Source organism: Chrysochloris asiatica, unplaced genomic scaffold (genome assembly GCF_000296735.1).
Source record: "Chrysochloris asiatica unplaced genomic scaffold, ChrAsi1.0 scaffold00333, whole genome shotgun sequence".
Classification (NCBI taxonomy): domain Eukaryota; kingdom Metazoa; phylum Chordata; class Mammalia; order Afrosoricida; family Chrysochloridae; genus Chrysochloris; species Chrysochloris asiatica.
In genome coordinates, this window is record NW_006408851.1 from 439,970 (window position 1) to 457,193 (window position 17,224).

The window sequence follows — 17,224 nt, forward strand, 5'->3', positions numbered from 1 at the left end:
AGTGCTTCTTAGAGGCCAGGATGGCCAAACTTCATCTGTCATACTTTGGACATACTGTCAGGAGGGACCAGTAGATGGAGAAGGATATCATATTTGGTAAGGTGGAGGGTCAGAGAAATAGAGGAAGGCCCCCAGTGAGATGGATTGGCCAAGTGGCAGCATCAATGGGCTTAAGCGTGACAACACTTGTGAGGCTGGCCCAGGACCGGGCAGTGTTTCGTTCTGTTGTACATAGGGTGTCTATGAGTCGGTACCGACTCGATGGCACCTAACAACATTATAGTTCCATAGGATAAGTACTGGACCGCAAATCACATGGTCAAGTGGTTTAAGTCCACCTGCCACTCTGAAGGGGAAAGATGAGGTTTTCTGCTCTGCAAAGATTTACAGACTCAGAAAAACCCTATACCAGCTATCTGTCAGAACCAACTCGACAGCACTTAACAAAAGCAATTAGGGTAGTGCAGTGGGTTAAGCATTGGGCTTTTCATCAAAAGGTCAGAGGTTCACACCCACCAGCTGCTCTGTGGGCAACAGATTAGGCAGTCTGCTTCCATAAAGATTTACAGCCTCAGAAACCCTATGGATTAGCTGTACTATGTCCTATAGGGTTGCTATAAATTGAAATCAACTAAATGGCAGTGGGTTTAAAGTAACAATTAAATACAACATGTGATTCTAGAATGTACCTTGCACTGAATTTTCCCTCCTATAAAAACAATTGGAAAAGTGTGAGTAAAATGTATAGATGACTATTAATTTCTGACTTGGATAAATGTATCGTGGATATGGAGTCCCTTGAGGGGTGCAAATGGTTAGTGCATTTGACTTACTAGCTGAAAGGTCTCAGGCCTGAATCTACCCAGAGGTGTTCTGGAATAAAAACCTGGCTAGCTACTTCTGAAAAGTCAACAATTGGAAACACTGTGGAGCGCAGTTCTCTTCTGTACACACAGGGTCACCGTGAGTCAGAATTCACTGGACAGCAATGGTTTCTTGAGGATGTTTTTGGTTTAATATGGATATATAAGAGAAACACACACACTGAAGTATATAGGAATAAAAGGACATCATGTCTGCAACCTACTCTCAGATGGTGGGGCGTAAGAGAATACTACTGTGTCCTATATGAATGGCAGTAATGGTTCATATTATATAGTAATTTTTTTGTCCCAAGGTACTGCTCTAAGTACTTTTCATATATTCACTCAATTACCTCTCACAATAACCCTATGGGGTAGTGACCATTATTCCCATTTGACATGTGAGGGGACTGAGGTACAAAGAGATTAAATTCAGAGTTAGTTAGCAGTAAAGCCAGATTGTCCGGCTTTTAGCCTCTCTTATTAAGACAGTATTCTACAGATTGATGGATGGATGGTTGGACAGGGAGATGAGAGTAATATTAACACAAATGTGGTAAAATGCTAGCACTTTGAAAATCTAGGTGAAGAATATATAGGAATTGTTTGTATCATTTTGGTAACATGAATATAAAATGACTTCAAATTAAAAGGATTAAACATTTAAAAAAATTATGGCTATTTAACTGGCATGGACACTGAATAGATGCTGGTCATGAATAAGTGGACAGTCCTAATGGTGGTATGCTCAAGAAACTGTGGAAGCAGAAAAAAAAAAAAGGCCCATCGAAGGTCCTGAGGAAGGCTGTCCCAGGCAGAGGGAACAAGGAGGACAGTGGCATAGACATGAGGAATTGGGCTGGGGGCCGGGACATCTTAAAGGCTAGAAATTCAACTTTCAAAAACCTGCCAAGGAAATGCTATGGATCATACAGACCTAAGTTCATTATGAATTGGGGCAACTCACCAGCTAACAAAAAAAAGCAGTAAGGGCACATGGACTTGATTTGAATTCCAGCTCTGCCATATACTCTGCCCACTGTGTTTCAGACTGTTACTTATCATCTTAGTTCTATAAGAGAATGCCTCCCTCATAGGGAGGCAGTAAAACACCATGCTTAAAAGTCAACAGCCTAACTTACCAACTAGGAAATTAAACAAGTTATTTAATCTCTCTACACCTCAGTCTTCTCATATGTAAAATGGAGGTAACAGTCTCCACGCAGTTGTTACCAGGATTAAATTAGTTAATATATGTTAAGTATTTAGAACAGTGTCCCAGAGCAACAATAATAATAATATATATATATATATATATGTTATATAACTATGAGCTACAAGGGAACTTCAAAAAGTTCATGGAAAAATAAAAAATTTCCATGAACTTTTGGAAGCTTCCTTGAATTGCTATCATGTGGAATGAGATAATAAAAGTCACTCTTGGGGAGATCACTTCTTCAGTTCAAACCCTTCAATGGCTTCCCATTTTTCAGAATTAAAAAAATCAAGATCCTTACTTCAGCTACAAAGGCTCAATATAGCTGGTCTCATACTACCTCTCTCCTCTCTTCTCCTCCCTCTCTCCCTACTCCCAGAACGCTAGCTGTAATGTCCTCCTTTTTTCTGCCCCAGGGCCTTTGCAGGTGCTACTCTTCCTCCTCTGGGTCACTTTTCCCTCAGAGAGTTACATAGCTCCCTCCCTTACTTCCTTCAGTCTCTCCTCACCTTCTCCATAAGGACTTCTCTGGCACTATCTGAAATAGGCCCAAGTCATCCTTTAACCCCTTCCTCTGCCACATTATATTACCATCTGATATCTATATTTAGACTTATTATCTGTCTCCCTAAAGAGCTCTGGTGGCTAAATATTGGGTTGTTAGCTGAAAGGTTGGCAGTTTGAACCCACCAGTCACTCGGAGGGAGAAAGATAAGGTTATCTGCTTCTATAAAGATTGATAGCCTTGGAAACTCCATGGGGGCAGGTCTGTCCTATAGAGTTGCCATGAATCAGAATCAACTAGATGGCAGTAGGTTTCGTTTTCTGTTCTCTCTGCCTGGGATAGCCTTCCCAAGTTGTTTCCCCAACTAAAAATACACACTACATGAAAACAGGAACTTATGTGTTATTTACCACTACGTCTCCAAGGTCCAGAGAAGTGCCTAGATATTTAGTAAACCAAAACTAGACCCACTGCCACCGAATGGATTCCATAGGGTTTTCTTGGCTGCAGTTTTTACAAAGGCAGATCTCTAGACCTTTATCCTACAGTGAAGCTGGGTAGGTCTGGACCATTGACCTTTAGGTTAGCAGTGGAGTACATCGATTTGCACCACCCAGGGAGTAGTGCTCAATAAATATTTGTTGAGTGACTAAAGTAGGTCAGGTGACATTTCAGATCATCTGTGATGATCTGTAATAGACAAGCACAAACCTAGTGCCCTGGAACTGTGGATTTTCTGGAGGAATAGGTTAGAGGCAATCAGGCTGGAGGTAGGGGGCAGTTGGAGGCTTGTTACATTGATCTAGGTCAGTAAAAGGGGCAGTAGTAAGAAACTGGCACACATTATACCATTGCCAATTTCCTGGTGTTGATATTGTACTGTAGTTATGTAAAATATAATCACAGGGAAACTGGGTGAAAGGTTCATAGGACCTCTCTGTACTGTCTTTGTAGCTTCCTGTCAATCAAATTATTTCAAAATTAAATTTTTACAAAGAGGAGGCAGGAGGGATAAAGAGGAAATAGAATCACATAGTGACTTCAGTGACTAATACTTAGGAAGTAAGATTTAGTAACGTAGCTAGATATAAGTGGTCAGGGGTAACTCTTAGGTTTCGGTTTTGAGTAACAGAATGGACAGGAGGTTATTAACTGAAGAGTGGAAGAAGCTGGCCAATTTTAAGCATGAGTTGCAAGTTGCCTCTGAATAGAAATGTATAGCAAACATTTGGATAAAAATATCTGAAGCACAAAGCTAGAATACAGATTGGTAAGGATGTCCTTAGCCTGTCTTAAGACCACACAGCCCTTTATTACCTGGACTGCCAAGGAGTAATAACACCATCATCAGGACCCCCAATCAGTACCAGGTGACCCACACGAAGAAAGTTCTTTCGCCATGCTGCAGGGTGATAAGAAGAGAGTTGGTCAGTCACAGAGGTCAGGCCAGTTTGCGGACAAGCATACAAGGGGTCAAAGAAGCCAGAAAAGGGACTTAGGTGGAAGCGTGGGGGTCTCACCAGTAGCATTGGGATGGTCTCTTTCCCCATTGATCAGGGCCAGGAAGCTGCTAGCATTGAGGTACAAGTCATCATGGTGAGGGTCTAAGTACAAAGATCAGTTAGCATGACAGAAGATTGGAGGCTGAAAGGCAAATCAGGAGGTTGCTCTAACAGTCAAAGTGCATAGTTGAGTAAGAGTGTCAATAATAATAGTAAAAATGATAACAAATACTTTCATCTAGTGCCTGCTATGTGCCAGGTACTCTTCAAAGTACACTGCATTCATTAATTTTTTTCATCCGCACAACCACCATGTGAGGTAAGTGCTACATTATTCTATTCAAATGAGGAAAACTGAGTCACAGAGAAGTACAGTCATCCAACAGGGTTGGGATTCAAACCCAAGGAGTCTGGCCCTGACACCAAGGATCTTAAATACTACATTAGGGGGTTTGCAAACTATGACACATGGGAAACATTCAGCCAGTGGCTTGTTTTTGATATAAAGTGTTATTGGAGGTCACATTCATTTACATATTAACTAAGGCTACTGTCGCACTACAACAGCAGAGTTGAGTACTTGAGAAAAAGATCCTATGGCCTACAAAGCCCAAAATATTTACTATCTGACCCTTTACAGAATCAACTTGGTGGCTGTGGGTTTGATTTTTGATTTACCATATTGGAGTCCTGGTGTGGCGCTGTGGGTTAATGTGCCAGACTACAAAGCCGTTTGAACTGCAAGGTAGGTGGTTCAAGTTCACCAGCTGCTCCTCAGAAACCCTATACAGGGTCGCTATGGGTTGGAATCGACTCAACAGCACTTCACAACAACAACAACATATTGGTTTGTTGACCCCTTCACTAGACTACACTCTCAAAAAATGTAATAAGGCAATACAACAAAAGCATTTTGAAGAGTTCCTGACACACAGTAAGTACTCAATAAATAAACATTACCACCATTGTCACTGTTGCTATATGGCAGAAGTAAAAGCAGAAAGCCTTGCCCTCCATAGTGACCTCTCCCATGAAGAACCCCCTCAGCTCACCCACTCACCATGCCAGTAATTGCAGATGGAAAATTCCTGGCCCCAGGGGCTATAGCATATCCGGTAAAGGTTAGACCTCATGGAGGTGGGGAACAGCCACTTCAAATAGTCTGTGTCTGGCAAGAGAACAGCAGTGCCAAGTGACTCCAAATCTGTGTTTCCCAAACTCAGGGGCCTCAATGGAGCCCACAGTGCTTATCACTCACCTCCATACTGTCCCATCTGTGGAGAGGAGAGGGAGATGAATGAATCCACATTGTGATCATCCATGACAGAGAGTAGCGCTCGGCACACAAGGCCCCCTATAGGTAGAACACCACAGTGGGTAGAGACTTGGGGACAGCCAGGCCAGCTGCATCCACCTTCCCCCCACCACACTGAGGTTCAGAGAAGACAGGTACATCCTAGGTGAATGAGCATGTAAGTGGCAGAGCCAGAATTTGATTCTGGGCCTCTTAACTCTATCTCCAGGGTGTTTCTTCAACTGCTCAGTTACCCCTGAAGTCAAAGAAAGGGGGTCAACCCCAGGAAACAGAAAAGAAGTGGGCAGCATCTCAGGGGGCCTTCTTCCCATTCAGGACACAGAGACAAGATCTAGTGTGAGGCAAGTCAGGAAAGAAGGACTCAGGTTCCAGGGCTCTGGCGGAATCAAAGTGGTTCAGAGAAAAGGAAGTGTCCCTCAGATGAGGATCAAGCTTCAGAGTTCAGGAGTTGGGGAGAGGGGGTCCTACCCTGTGAGTAGCAGATGAGATGTACTCCTTCAGGGGCCTTTGCCATGATAGGGGTCACAGCCTCTCGGAATCCTTGTACCTGTTCCCACAGGGGCCGCAAGCTCTCTCTCCCATCGAAGAGATCAAGCACTGTCACGGGAGTCCCGGGGTGTGTCTGTAGGGAGAGGGCAATGCAGCCACTGGGAATGGACTGTGAAGACCCTCCCACACTGACCTCTGGTTAGCATCCATGTGCCTGTGTCCTACTAAAACTAAGGATCCTGTTCCCTCACTCTCCCCATTTTCCCCAGCACCAGCTAACTGAGGAACTCTAGGAGCAGGACCAGAGGGGAGGCTTTCAGTCCACCCTACCCCACCCCACCCCCAGACTACCCAGTTATTTTACATGCCTCCAAGGCCCTCCACTAGGATGTCCCTTGCCAGACCTGGTTGATATATTCCAGCAGGTGGCGGAAGTTGTACGAGCTGTCGAAGAGCCCGTGCACCACGATGACAGGCTTGTAGGTGGCTCTGTGGGGCGCTGGGGTCGCAGGCAGCAGCAGCAATGGCAGGAACAGCAATAGGAACAGGATCCCTGTCGGAGGAAGCCACAGCCCCCGGAGTCCCAGCATGCTCCTGCCTGAAGAAGACGATGAAAGCCTGTGAGGGAAATGACAGCACCTCCTCCCTACGAAACAGACTCCCGGTGATCAAGCCACCCCAGTTCCCACCAGGACTTGTCACAGAATAACCTACTTTTAGGTCCTCCTCTCATTCCCCCTCACACACATCCCCTACCACGTACACACAGCAAGACACTCCCGAAGCTCCGCCTCCAACTCGGCACTCGGAGCACTCTGCCCCTAGGCCCAGGATCTTCCTAAAGATCGGGATTTTGCAAGACCCTTGCGTAGAAACCTAGACCCCTTGGAGAATGCAAACTCGCACCTGCCCTGGGTCCGCGGGCCACGCTCTGCCCGCTGTTTACTTCTCCCCAGGCTGGCACCCAAGGGGGAGGGGAAGGGTATGAGAAGGGAGCGCGCACGGGAATGACGGATGGGAGGGGGGAGTCTGCTCGGGGTCGCGCACAGCCGTCACGTCCGGGGCTTTCCCTGGCAACCGTGCAAGCGTCCGCAGCAACGCAGGCCCTGGACCGGAGGGGCAATGGAACGTTCTATTGCTCCCAAGGAGCGGGGGAGGAAATAGGTGGAATGATCCATTCAGACCATGGAAAGAGAAAGAAGCAGCAATACTATCTTGGAAATCGAAAAGGGTTTTCTTCAGGCCTCGCTGCACCCAGCGAGCCTATATCGCTGCCCACATTTCCCCTACTTCCCAGTACCAGGCTGTCCAGCTCCGAGACGGATGGCAAAGTTCTCCCTTCTCCCAGCAGGCGGGAGGTGAGAGGGAGGATGAACTGGGGAAAGGTGCCTGCATTTTTGTCAACGCCGGGTGAGTGGCGGGATGCCCTGAAGACTAAAGCCAGCTTGGGCCGACCCTGGTTCCCTGCCCCGATTGCCCGACCGCCCTAGTTGACCGTCTTACGACTCTTCATTCTGAAGTGCGTGTAGGGCCCTTGTCTACCGAGACGCAGAGTGTCCTCGAGGGCCCTTGAGCTAAGTGCGGTCTGGCCCAGTTTATCCTGCTCTTATACACCCCACCCCTCTAGGGGCGGAGGGCCCCGGAGCCACCCTGACTCACTCCTGCGTGGTTTCAACCACTCTCTACCCAAGCGACCCTCATAACCCGGGCCTTCAGATCTCTCTGTGGGCGGCACTCGACCGAGGTCCTCCCACCCAATCCAGACTTCCGGGCTCCAAGCGCACCCCCACCCCACCCCACCCCCACACACACCTAAGAGCCTGGGTTAGGCTTTTAAAGTCATTTCCCTTGAGAAAAGGAAAATGTCTAAATGTACCCACCACACATCCCCATCCCACCGCTCTGCCAGCTGGGACGGAGGTTGTTGTTAAGTGCCGTTGCGTTGGTTCCGACTCATAACGACCCTGTATGGGGAGTCCAAGAAACTGATGATGAGTTTGAACCACCGACGTTGTGGTTCAAACCGACCTTGAAGTCCAGTGCTTTATCCAACAGTTGCCACACTGGGGGGTGGAGGGGGGGTGGTGGAAATGGATGATTTCACAATTTGTCTGAATCTCTTCTTCCGTTCACAAAGCTCGATCTAAACGCTTCTTTCCTAATAAAACCAATTTTCGTCTTGAGTAACGCAAAATAGGGATAGGGTTAGCATAGGTAATAAGGGTTCACGCGAAGGTCTGAGGAACCAGGTAAGAGGCAGTGATTTAAGACTCGAGCTAGTGATTGGCCCGTACCAGGGCCTCGCAATAGTTTTGTAGTCTCCGCTTGGACACAAACCCAGAGAGCGACTGCCTCAGGCGGAGGCTGAGAAGTATTAATGTGAACTGAGAGGGTTGATGGGGGACAATAATGATTCTCTGGCTGTTTTCGCAAAAAGCCCAACTTGGGTTAAGTCTCGGAAGACCACCCACGCTCTCCCAAGACGCAATAAGCAAATAAAAAGATTGCAATAACGCTGTGCCCCAGGTCTCCTCTGGAGGTGGCGCTGCGACTCGACAGGGAATGGGGGTGGGGTGAAGGATGGAGGGGATTTAGTGAATGGAACTGAATAAAAGCTGCTCTGTGACTTTAAACAGCTCTAGAAGCAAAGTGGGAAAAGGAGAGGAAACAAGCATTCCCAAACTGAGCTAGCTGCCAGAAATGAACAGTTAATTCATCTCTTCCCTCTCCCAAAATGTTTTAGGTCCTCAGTCCTGACCATAGAAGATATCTTGTTGTTGTTGTTAAGTGCCTTCGAGTCGGTTCCGACCCATAGCGACCCTGTACAGGGTTTCCGAGGGTGTAAATCCTTACGGGAGTAGAAAGCCTCATCTTTCTCCCGCGGAGCGGCTGGTAGTTTCGAACCGCTGAGCTTAAGGTTCGCAGCCCGATTCGTAACCACTACGCTACCAGAGCTCCTTATAGAAGATATCTATGCATCCCCAAATCACTCCTCCGCAGCCCCGGCTACCACCAAATTATAGCTATACCTTCAGATTTATCCCAGGCCTGGGTGGTAGGTCAAGGCCATAGACCTGGAAACTTTTCAGACCATCAAAGGTCTCAACTCTGTATATAGTTCTCTCACACAATGTTGAGTGAGAAGCTAGGGCAAGAGTTTGGGAGAAACGTCTAGGGCTTTTCTTAAGGAAGCTAAAGAGGGGGCACCCGATTGGGGTGAGCCAGGTTCAGAGGAAACAGGGTATCTAATTCATCGAGCTCGCTTCCTCCCACAGTATAATCACTATAGCGGGGCTTGAAGGCGAAAGATTCAAGAGTTCTTTCCCTCCTTCCTTTGCTTAGTCCAACCCGACTCAGTGGGTCTGGCCTCCCAGTTTCCATGACAACTCCAAGGGAACCCAAACTGGGGGCATGAATGTCCGGGTGAGAGGAGAGAGGTGGTCTAGGAGCTGAAAGAGACAGAATCAGGGAAGTCTGAAGCACTCCCCCTCCCTCGCCTCGGTCCCTTTAAGCTTCCCCCCCTTCCCTGCTCCCCGCTCTCCCTCCGCCCCCCGCCGCTGTCTCCATCTCTCCATCTCTGCGCTGCTCACCGGCTGCGCCATCCGCTCACACAGACTCCGGAGCTGGTCAGGGACCCTGACTCTTGACTGCAGGGACCCTGTCCCAGACAGAACGCAGGCATGTCATCCGAAAAGTCAGGTAAAAAAACAAAAACAACAACCACCTCCCTCTTCCTCCACGGTCTCCCGACTCTCCCTCCCAGCCTTGACCCCAACCCCTTCCTCTAGTCCTCACCCCCACGCCCGACGGCAATTCGGTTTTATTCCCCTCTTCAGCCCCAGTCCCAATCCTCCTCCTCCTCTCTCTACCCCCTCCCTTCTCTTCTTTTCATCCTCCCAGCCTCCGTCTCTACCCCTAGCCATCAACTTGGGGAGGGGGGCATATGAAGGAGATGATACAAGAGTGGCTTAGTATCAGCCAGGTACTGCAAGGATAGATAGCATCGTTGGGAGTGCCAGATGGGCATTCACCGGCTGACAGAGATATCCAGTGGGGCAAAATGGAGACAGATTTGATGGGGGTTGTCAGGGAAATAAAATCCAGAGGATTCTTTACTTGTCTTAAAAAACACCCTGAGATTCCCGGAGAGGCTGGGGAACTCACTCCCCACTAAAGGAACTGCAGAGTGGAACATGCCATCCACATGTGTTTATACAACTGTTGAAATGAGCGCATGTTAACACTGTGGCATGTCTACATATATGCACACCGCACGACAAACTCAGAGAGGCCAGCCTCGAATGCAAGGACTGGAGATTGCATGTGAGAGCAAGTTGCTGGATAAGAGAGAGGAGCAGACAGTTGTGACCTCAAAACTAGATCGAAAGGAAGAAGGTGGGGGAAGATGGCCTAGATCTAACCCCTCTCCTGCCCCCAAAATGAAAGATTGCGTCTCACACGTCTGTCTCTTCCATTTTCTTTCTCCATCTCTGATCGTCTGTAATTTTCCTTGGCCCCTTCTTACTTCATCTGTCTTTCTTATCTCTCTCCATCCCCTCTCCCCCATTTGCGTGCCCCAGGCCTCCCGGATTCAGTCCCTCACACCTCTCCACCCCCTTACAATGCTCCTCAGCCCCCAGCCGACCCCCCCGCCCCGCCCCCTCAGACTGCCCCTTCCTCGCATCATCACCACCACCACCATTATCACCAGTCCGGCACCGCCACCCTCCCTCGATTAGGTGCCGGAGGCCTGGCCTCTTCCGCGGCCAGCGCTCAGCGCGGTCCCTCGTCCTCCGCCACATTACCGAGGCCACCCCACCACGCCCCACCCGGCCCCGCCGCCGGGGCGCCCCCGCCTGGCTGTGCTACTTTGCCCCGCATGCCACCCGACCCTTACCTACAGGAGACTCGTTTCGAGGGCCCACTGCCCCCGCCCCCGCCTTCCGCCGCCGCTCCGCCCCCGCCGGCGCCCTCCCAGACTGCTCAGGCCCCAGGCTTCGTGGTGCCCACGCACGCGGGAACGGTAGGCACGCTGCCGCTGGGGGGCTACGTGGCTCCGGGGTACCCCCTACAGCTACAACCCTGCACTGCCTACGTGCCGGTCTACCCTGTGGGAACGGTGAGTGCTGGGCAGACAGGGACTTGGGAGGAGGGCACGATAGAGCAGGACCTGGAACTGGTGTTACACTGAAGGCTGGTGGAATAGCGACAGGTCCTGGAAACACTGAGGTCAAGGCTTAGAGAAAACAGACCCAAAGGACTAGAACTAGACATGGAATTGTGGGTGGTAGTGGAGCAGGGAAGCCAGTTTGTATTCGACGTCTGGGCCTGGAAGAGAGCCTGGAGGTTGGGTAGAGATTCTTCAGACACATCTGTATTGAGGGCACTTAACGTTCCGCGGTAGAAAGACGAGGCTTTCTGCTCCCTAAAAGATTTACAGCCTCGGAAACCCTATGCAGGGTCGCAATGGATCGGAATCGACTCGACTGCACTTAACAACAACAACCTAGGAATTGGAGTCTAGATGTGGCGCTGTGGGTTAATGCTCCAGACTGCAAAGTCCTTTGAACTGCAAGGTTAGCGGTTCAAGCTCACCAGCTGCTATTGGAAACCCTATACAGGGTCTCTATGGGTCGGAACCGAGTCAGAGACACTTAACAACAACAACAACCTAGTGATCTTCTGGCTTTAGAGGTCAGGTTTGGGGAGAGGGGAACAACCTTGAGGTTCAGAGTTGGCCTGAATAAAGGAAACAGGCTGCAAGAAGAGGAAGAAAAAATGATCATCTGGACACCCACAGGGTTTGAGTCCAGGTGGGTGTGTCTGGAGGTCTGGCTGCGTAGTGGTTATGAGTTGGGCTACTAACCTCAAGGTCAGCAGTTCAAAACCACCAGCTCTTCGATGAGACTTTCTGCTCCTGTAAAGATGTACAGCCTCAGAAACCCTATACAGAATTGCTATGAGTTGAAACCAACTCCACGGAACATCACCAGCTAACCAAGTATGCCTGGAGGGAGGAGAGCCTTTAGGAGAAAGGGCCTTGGGCAAGGCCTGGGAGCTCAAGCTTGGGGGAAACTACTGAAGTGGGGTTGTAACTGAAAGGGTCATGACTTAGGGGAGAGAGTATGGAGACCAGAAAGAATATGGAGGTTAATGAGGCAGTGAAGGGAGGAAACCTAGACTAGATTTATGGATGTCCTGGAAGGTTCATAGGCGATCAGGTTCTTTGAGAAATTCCAGGCAAAGCCTGTGCTTTTTAAAAACACTCAGCCAACCGCGTGTGGTAGTGGAATGGAGAGAGTCGGAGTGACATCCCCCTCCCCCAATCTTCCTTCCACAGCCCTACGCGGGTGGGGCCCCGGGGGGAACGGGGGTGACCTCCACGCTTCCTCCGCCGCCCCAGGGTCCAGGGCTGGCCCTGCTGGAGCCGAGGCGCCCTCCGCACGACTACATGCCCATCGCAGTACTGACCACCATTTGCTGTTTCTGGCCTACGGGTATCATTGCCATCTTCAAAGCAGTGCAGGTTTGTGTTGGGGGGCGGGGGAAAGGCGGGGAGCAGGGAACAGTGTGGGGGTGAGTTCAATCAGTGTTCATTCCCTGGGAGTAATGAACATTCCGGGGAGTGTCTTAAATGAAACCTTCCCCAATCCTCCGCGGCAGGTGCGCACTGCCTTGGCCCGTGGAGACATGGTGTCGGCGGAGATCGCCTCGCGCGAGGCCCGAAACTTCTCCTTCATCTCCCTGGCGGTGGGCATCGCGGCCATGGTGCTCTGTACCATCCTCACCGTAGTCATCATTATCGCTGCGCAGCACCACGAGAACTACTGGGATCCCTAAGGACACCCCCGGCTCCGTCCCATCCAGCGCCCCTCGACCTCCCAAGGGCGTTCTGTAGTCACGCCGCGGACCCACTGGGCAACCTGCTCGTCTGCCTCTGGTGTCTCCAGACGCGGATACATCCTAAACTCGGCCTCCATGGAACCTCTCGCCTTGCGAGCATCCAGTTCCTCAGGAACTCTCCCCCAAAGCCCACACCCCCAGGGACGCCGCTTCTCGGGATCCCCGCCAGATGCCTGGCCTTTAATCCCTGCGGGCCCCCAGCCCCATTAAGTGCAGCGCCCCGAGCCAAGAGCCCTTGGCCTCAGCTTCGCAGCCTGGAGACTGGTCCCCAAAGCCCCGCCTCCTTTGTAGACTCATCGTTTGCTCTGACAAAACCCCGCCTCCAGGTCGGCAGGCTCCGCCTTCTTTTCCTTCCCGCGGGGTGAGTCTGTGCGGTGGTTGAATTTATACTCCCCAGCTACCCCCACCCCTCAGATGGACAAGTTCCTCCCCTTCTCCTGGCTGTTTGAGAGCCTGGGATAGTTAGTACCCCCCCACCCCCCACCCTTTTGCTGATACAGTCTCTTACCTTCTCTACCCCAGTGTCCAACTATTTTCTTGCTAATTCCAGAACCTCTACTTTTTTGGAGTAAAATTTGGAAGTTTCCGTCTTAGAGTCCTTTTCCCTGGGATGAGAAACATGTTCCTGTTCTCTGTAAATACTCCCTCCCACTCATTCCAGTCCCTGGGAGACCAGGCAGAAAGGATTCCTGACCTCCCAACCCGGGAGGGAGCTGGCCTACACCTCACTCTCCTTGGAGGTCCCTGCCTTGTTCTGGTCAGTGTGTGCGTGTGTGAACTTCTGAAAGACACTATTAAAGAGACCACGTGGATTTACCACCTGCAGTTCCAAAGATTGCAGCTGCAAAGATCCTGCCCTTCTTTTGGCTCCTCCTTTCACTTCTCATTTCTCCTTCCAAGGAGAAAAAAAAAAGAAAAGAAAATTGACAGACAAGTGTGAGGAAACATTCACAGGCTACCAGAGAGACAAATAAAAAAAGGAGAGACAGAGAAAGCTTCCTAAGAATCTACCTAGAAATAACTTGGGGTCCATCACAACAACAAACTACAATTAGACTGGGTTTAGGGTGTTGGGGAAGGGGAGTTTACAAGAAGACTCAGAACTCCAGAAAGATGGGAAGAGAAAGAGGACAAACTACTCAAGGAGTTAATTGGTCAAGGATGAACTGGCAGGGACAGGGTAAAAATGCCAGCTGTCCACAGCTGTTCTCTTGTACTAGAGACCCATGTGGTGTGTAAGTGACATAAAGAAGGCAAATGGGGCAGAGGCAGGAAGATAGTAGACTTAAGTACAGCTGGATCTGCCCTGCGGTAACCAGGAGAACTGGAGGCCAGGGAGACTGGACAAATATCGTGGGCATTGTGGCTGGGGTTGTACCCTATAGGACAGGATGTTGTTGTTGTTGTTGTTAAGTGCCATCGAGTCGGGTCCGACAGGATAGGATCCTAAAAAGCTGGCCCTGAATTTGTGCATTCAGGGGACATACAGACACAGTAAGAGTATGATGAAACAACAGCCCAGACAGCAGATGTGACCCTCATGGAGTTTCCAATTTGAAAGAGAAGTCATGTACTGAGATGGGGAACACAGAGGAGGGTGGGGTGAGGTGTGGAAATCTCAGGTTCTCCTTTGGACATTATGTATTTAATGTGCCATACTCAACAAACTTCTCAAAAATGAATTCACATTTGCAGCGTTCACTTCCTTACCACCTACTCACTTTTTTTTTTTCTCTCCTTACATAGGGAGCATTGTTATCAGAGATGTGTCTGGTTCTATCTTTTCTTTCACACTCATTATTTCTTAACCCCATGCAATCTGTTCCCACTCCCTACTTTACTGAAACTATTCACTCAAGTAATAATACCCAAAGACCAAAGGTTACCAGGAGCCAAAATTAGTGACATTTTCATGGGAGTCTGTTTCCTTGAATCTTCCCACATGTGTCCGTTGATCCTGAATTTCCCACTCGCTGGGATTCAGGAATATCTCCACTAAATCAGCCCCAAAACAGAACTAGTACATTCCAACTAAAGGTGAGCACACTGTGTGTCTGTCAGAGTAGCATTGTGCTTATAGGGTATTCAATGGCTACTTCTTTCTTTTTTTTTTCAGAACCATAGATCACCAGTCCTTTCTTCCAAGCTGCCTCTGGGTAGACTTGAATCTCCAACATTTTGGTTAGCAGCCTAACATGCCAACCATTTGTACTACCCAGGGACACCTCACCCTCCATACAAACATCTAATCTTCCCTTCCTATCCTTACCGTTTGTTTTGCTCTCCTTCCTTATTCTAAGTGTCTAATCTCTGACTTTTTTCTTAGACTTTCCCTTGAAAAATGGATCTACTTCAAATTTAGCCATCACTTTTTAACTAAATGCTTCCCTGATTTATATATTTACATGTAGACATTCTGGCAGTGTCTACAGAACACACTGCCACATGGATCATCCTGCTGATCCTCCAAACTTCAGCATGCTGCAAACTAATCTGATGAAATTATATCAAAAACCTTCCTTGTCTGTTAATTTTCTGAGTCACTCTTATCTGAAAACGATTGTTGTTAAGTGTCACTGAGCCAGTTCCAAACCATAGCAACCCTGTATAGAGTTTCCAAAGAGCAGCTGCTGAGCTTGAACCACCGACCTTGAGGTTCTAATGGCTTTGCAGTCTGGCACATTAACCTATAGCACCACACCAGGACTCTGGCATACTGTTGTTGTTGTTGTTGTTAGGTGCCATTACATTGGTACCAACTCATAACAACCTTACGCACAGCAGACCGACACACTGCCTGATCCTGGGTCAACCTCACTATTGTTATCACACTTGAGCAATTGATGTTGCCACTTCACCAGTCCATCTCGCTGGGGGTCTTCCTCTTTTTCTCTGACCTTCCACGTTAACAAACATGATATCCCTCTCCAGAAACTGTTCACTTCTAACAATATGTCCAAAGTATAAGAGACGAAGTTTGGCCATCCTGGCCTCCAAGGAGCACATAGGCTGCACTTCTTCCAATACACATCTGTTGGTTCTTTGGCAGCCCATGGCACTATCAATATTCTCCAACACCAAAACTCAAAAGCATCAATTCTACGGTCTTCCTATTCACTGTCCAGCTTACGCATGCATATGAGGTTATTGAAAATACCATGGCTTGGGTCAAGCGCACCTTAGTCTTCAAGCTAACATCTTTGCTCTTCAACACTTTAAAAAGGTCTTGTGCAGAATATTTGCTTAATGCAATATGTCGTCTGATTTCTTGGCTGCTGCTTCTGTGAGTGTTGATAGTTGATCCAAGAAGAATGAAGTCCTTGATAAAACTTCAATCTTTTCTCCATTGATAAGAATGTTGTTTTTTGGTCCCGTGGTGAGGATTTTTGTTTTCTTTACATTGAGATGCAATCCATACTGAAGGCTGTGCTCTTTGATCTTCATCAATAAATGTTTTAAGTCCTCTTCACTTTCAGCAAGCAAGGTTGTATCATCTGCATATCACAGGTTGTTAATGAATCTTCTTCCAATCCTGATGCCGCGTTTTTCTTCATAGAACCCAGCTTTTTGGATTATTTGCTCAGCATACAGGTTGAATATGTATGGTAAAAGAATACAACCCTGTTGCACACCTTTCTTTATTTTAAACCATTCAGTGTTCCCACGTTCTGTTCGAACAGCTGCCTCTTGGTCCATGTACAGATCTCACATGAGCGCATTAAGTATTCCGGAACACTCATACTTTGCAATGTTGTCCATAGCTTGTCATGATCCACACAATCGAAAGCCTTTGCATAGTCAATAAAGCACAGATAAACATCATTCTGGTATTCTACGCTTTCAACCAAGATCCATTGGACATCAGCAATGATATCCCTCATTCCATGGTCTCTTCTGAATCCATCTTGAACCTCTGGAAGTTCTTTGTCAATGTATGCTTGCAGCCATTTCTGTATTACCTTCAGTAAAACTTTATGTGCATGGGATATCAAAGATACTGTCCAATGATTTCTGCATTCCGTTGGGTCACCTCTCTTTGGAATGGGCACAAATATGGATCTCTTCCAATCAGTCAGCCAGATAGTCGTCTTCCAAATTTGTTGGCATGGATGAGTGAGTGCCTCCTGTGCTGCCTCACTTTCTTGAAAGATTTCAATTCTTATTCCATCAATTCTTGGTGCCTTGTTCTTTGCCAATTCCTTCAATACACCTTAGACTTCATCCTTCAGTATCATTCGTTCTTGATCATATGCTACTTCTTGAAACGGCTGAATATCAACCATTTCCTTTTGGTACAGTGACTCTGTGTATTCCTTCCATCTACTTTTGATGCTTTCTGCATCACTCAATAATCTGCCCAAAGAATCCTTCAATAATGAAAAGTCAAGGCTTGAATTTTTTCTTCAGTTCCCCTAGCTTAAAAAATGCTGA

At 48.2% G+C, this 17,224-nt stretch overlaps 2 protein-coding genes across 3 annotated transcripts in view; one reads left to right on the top strand and one right to left on the bottom strand.

The window, feature by feature from the left end:
* PPT2 (palmitoyl-protein thioesterase 2) overlaps positions 1-7,403 on the bottom strand; it is a 26,196-nt gene extending 18,793 nt beyond the window's left edge. Inside the window, exons 1-7 of one of the 2 annotated variants that reach the window (XM_006875561.1) lie at positions 7,394-7,403; positions 6,295-6,488; positions 5,870-6,023; positions 5,345-5,440; positions 5,147-5,254; positions 4,105-4,188; positions 3,902-3,986 (exon numbers count right to left, since the gene is read on the bottom strand). In XM_006875561.1, the coding sequence (XP_006875623.1) occupies positions 3,902-3,986; positions 4,105-4,188; positions 5,147-5,254; positions 5,345-5,440; positions 5,870-6,023; positions 6,295-6,488; positions 7,394-7,403 (731 nt within the window). Of the gene's footprint in view, positions 1-3,901; positions 3,987-4,104; positions 4,189-5,146; positions 5,255-5,344; positions 5,441-5,869; positions 6,024-6,294; positions 6,489-7,393 lie in introns of those variants that run through there. The other variant, XM_006875560.1, reaches the window with a different exon arrangement.
* A 2,048-nt stretch (positions 7,404-9,451) lies between these two features.
* Positions 9,452-12,730, top strand: PRRT1 (proline-rich transmembrane protein 1). The gene is made up of 4 exons (XM_006875562.1): positions 9,452-9,589; positions 10,471-11,009; positions 12,231-12,416; positions 12,554-12,730. Exons 1-4 carry the CDS (start codon positions 9,571-9,573, stop codon positions 12,728-12,730), a joined length of 921 nt encoding a protein of 306 aa, XP_006875624.1. The 5' UTR covers positions 9,452-9,570.
* Positions 12,731-17,224: the final 4,494 nt, after the last annotated feature.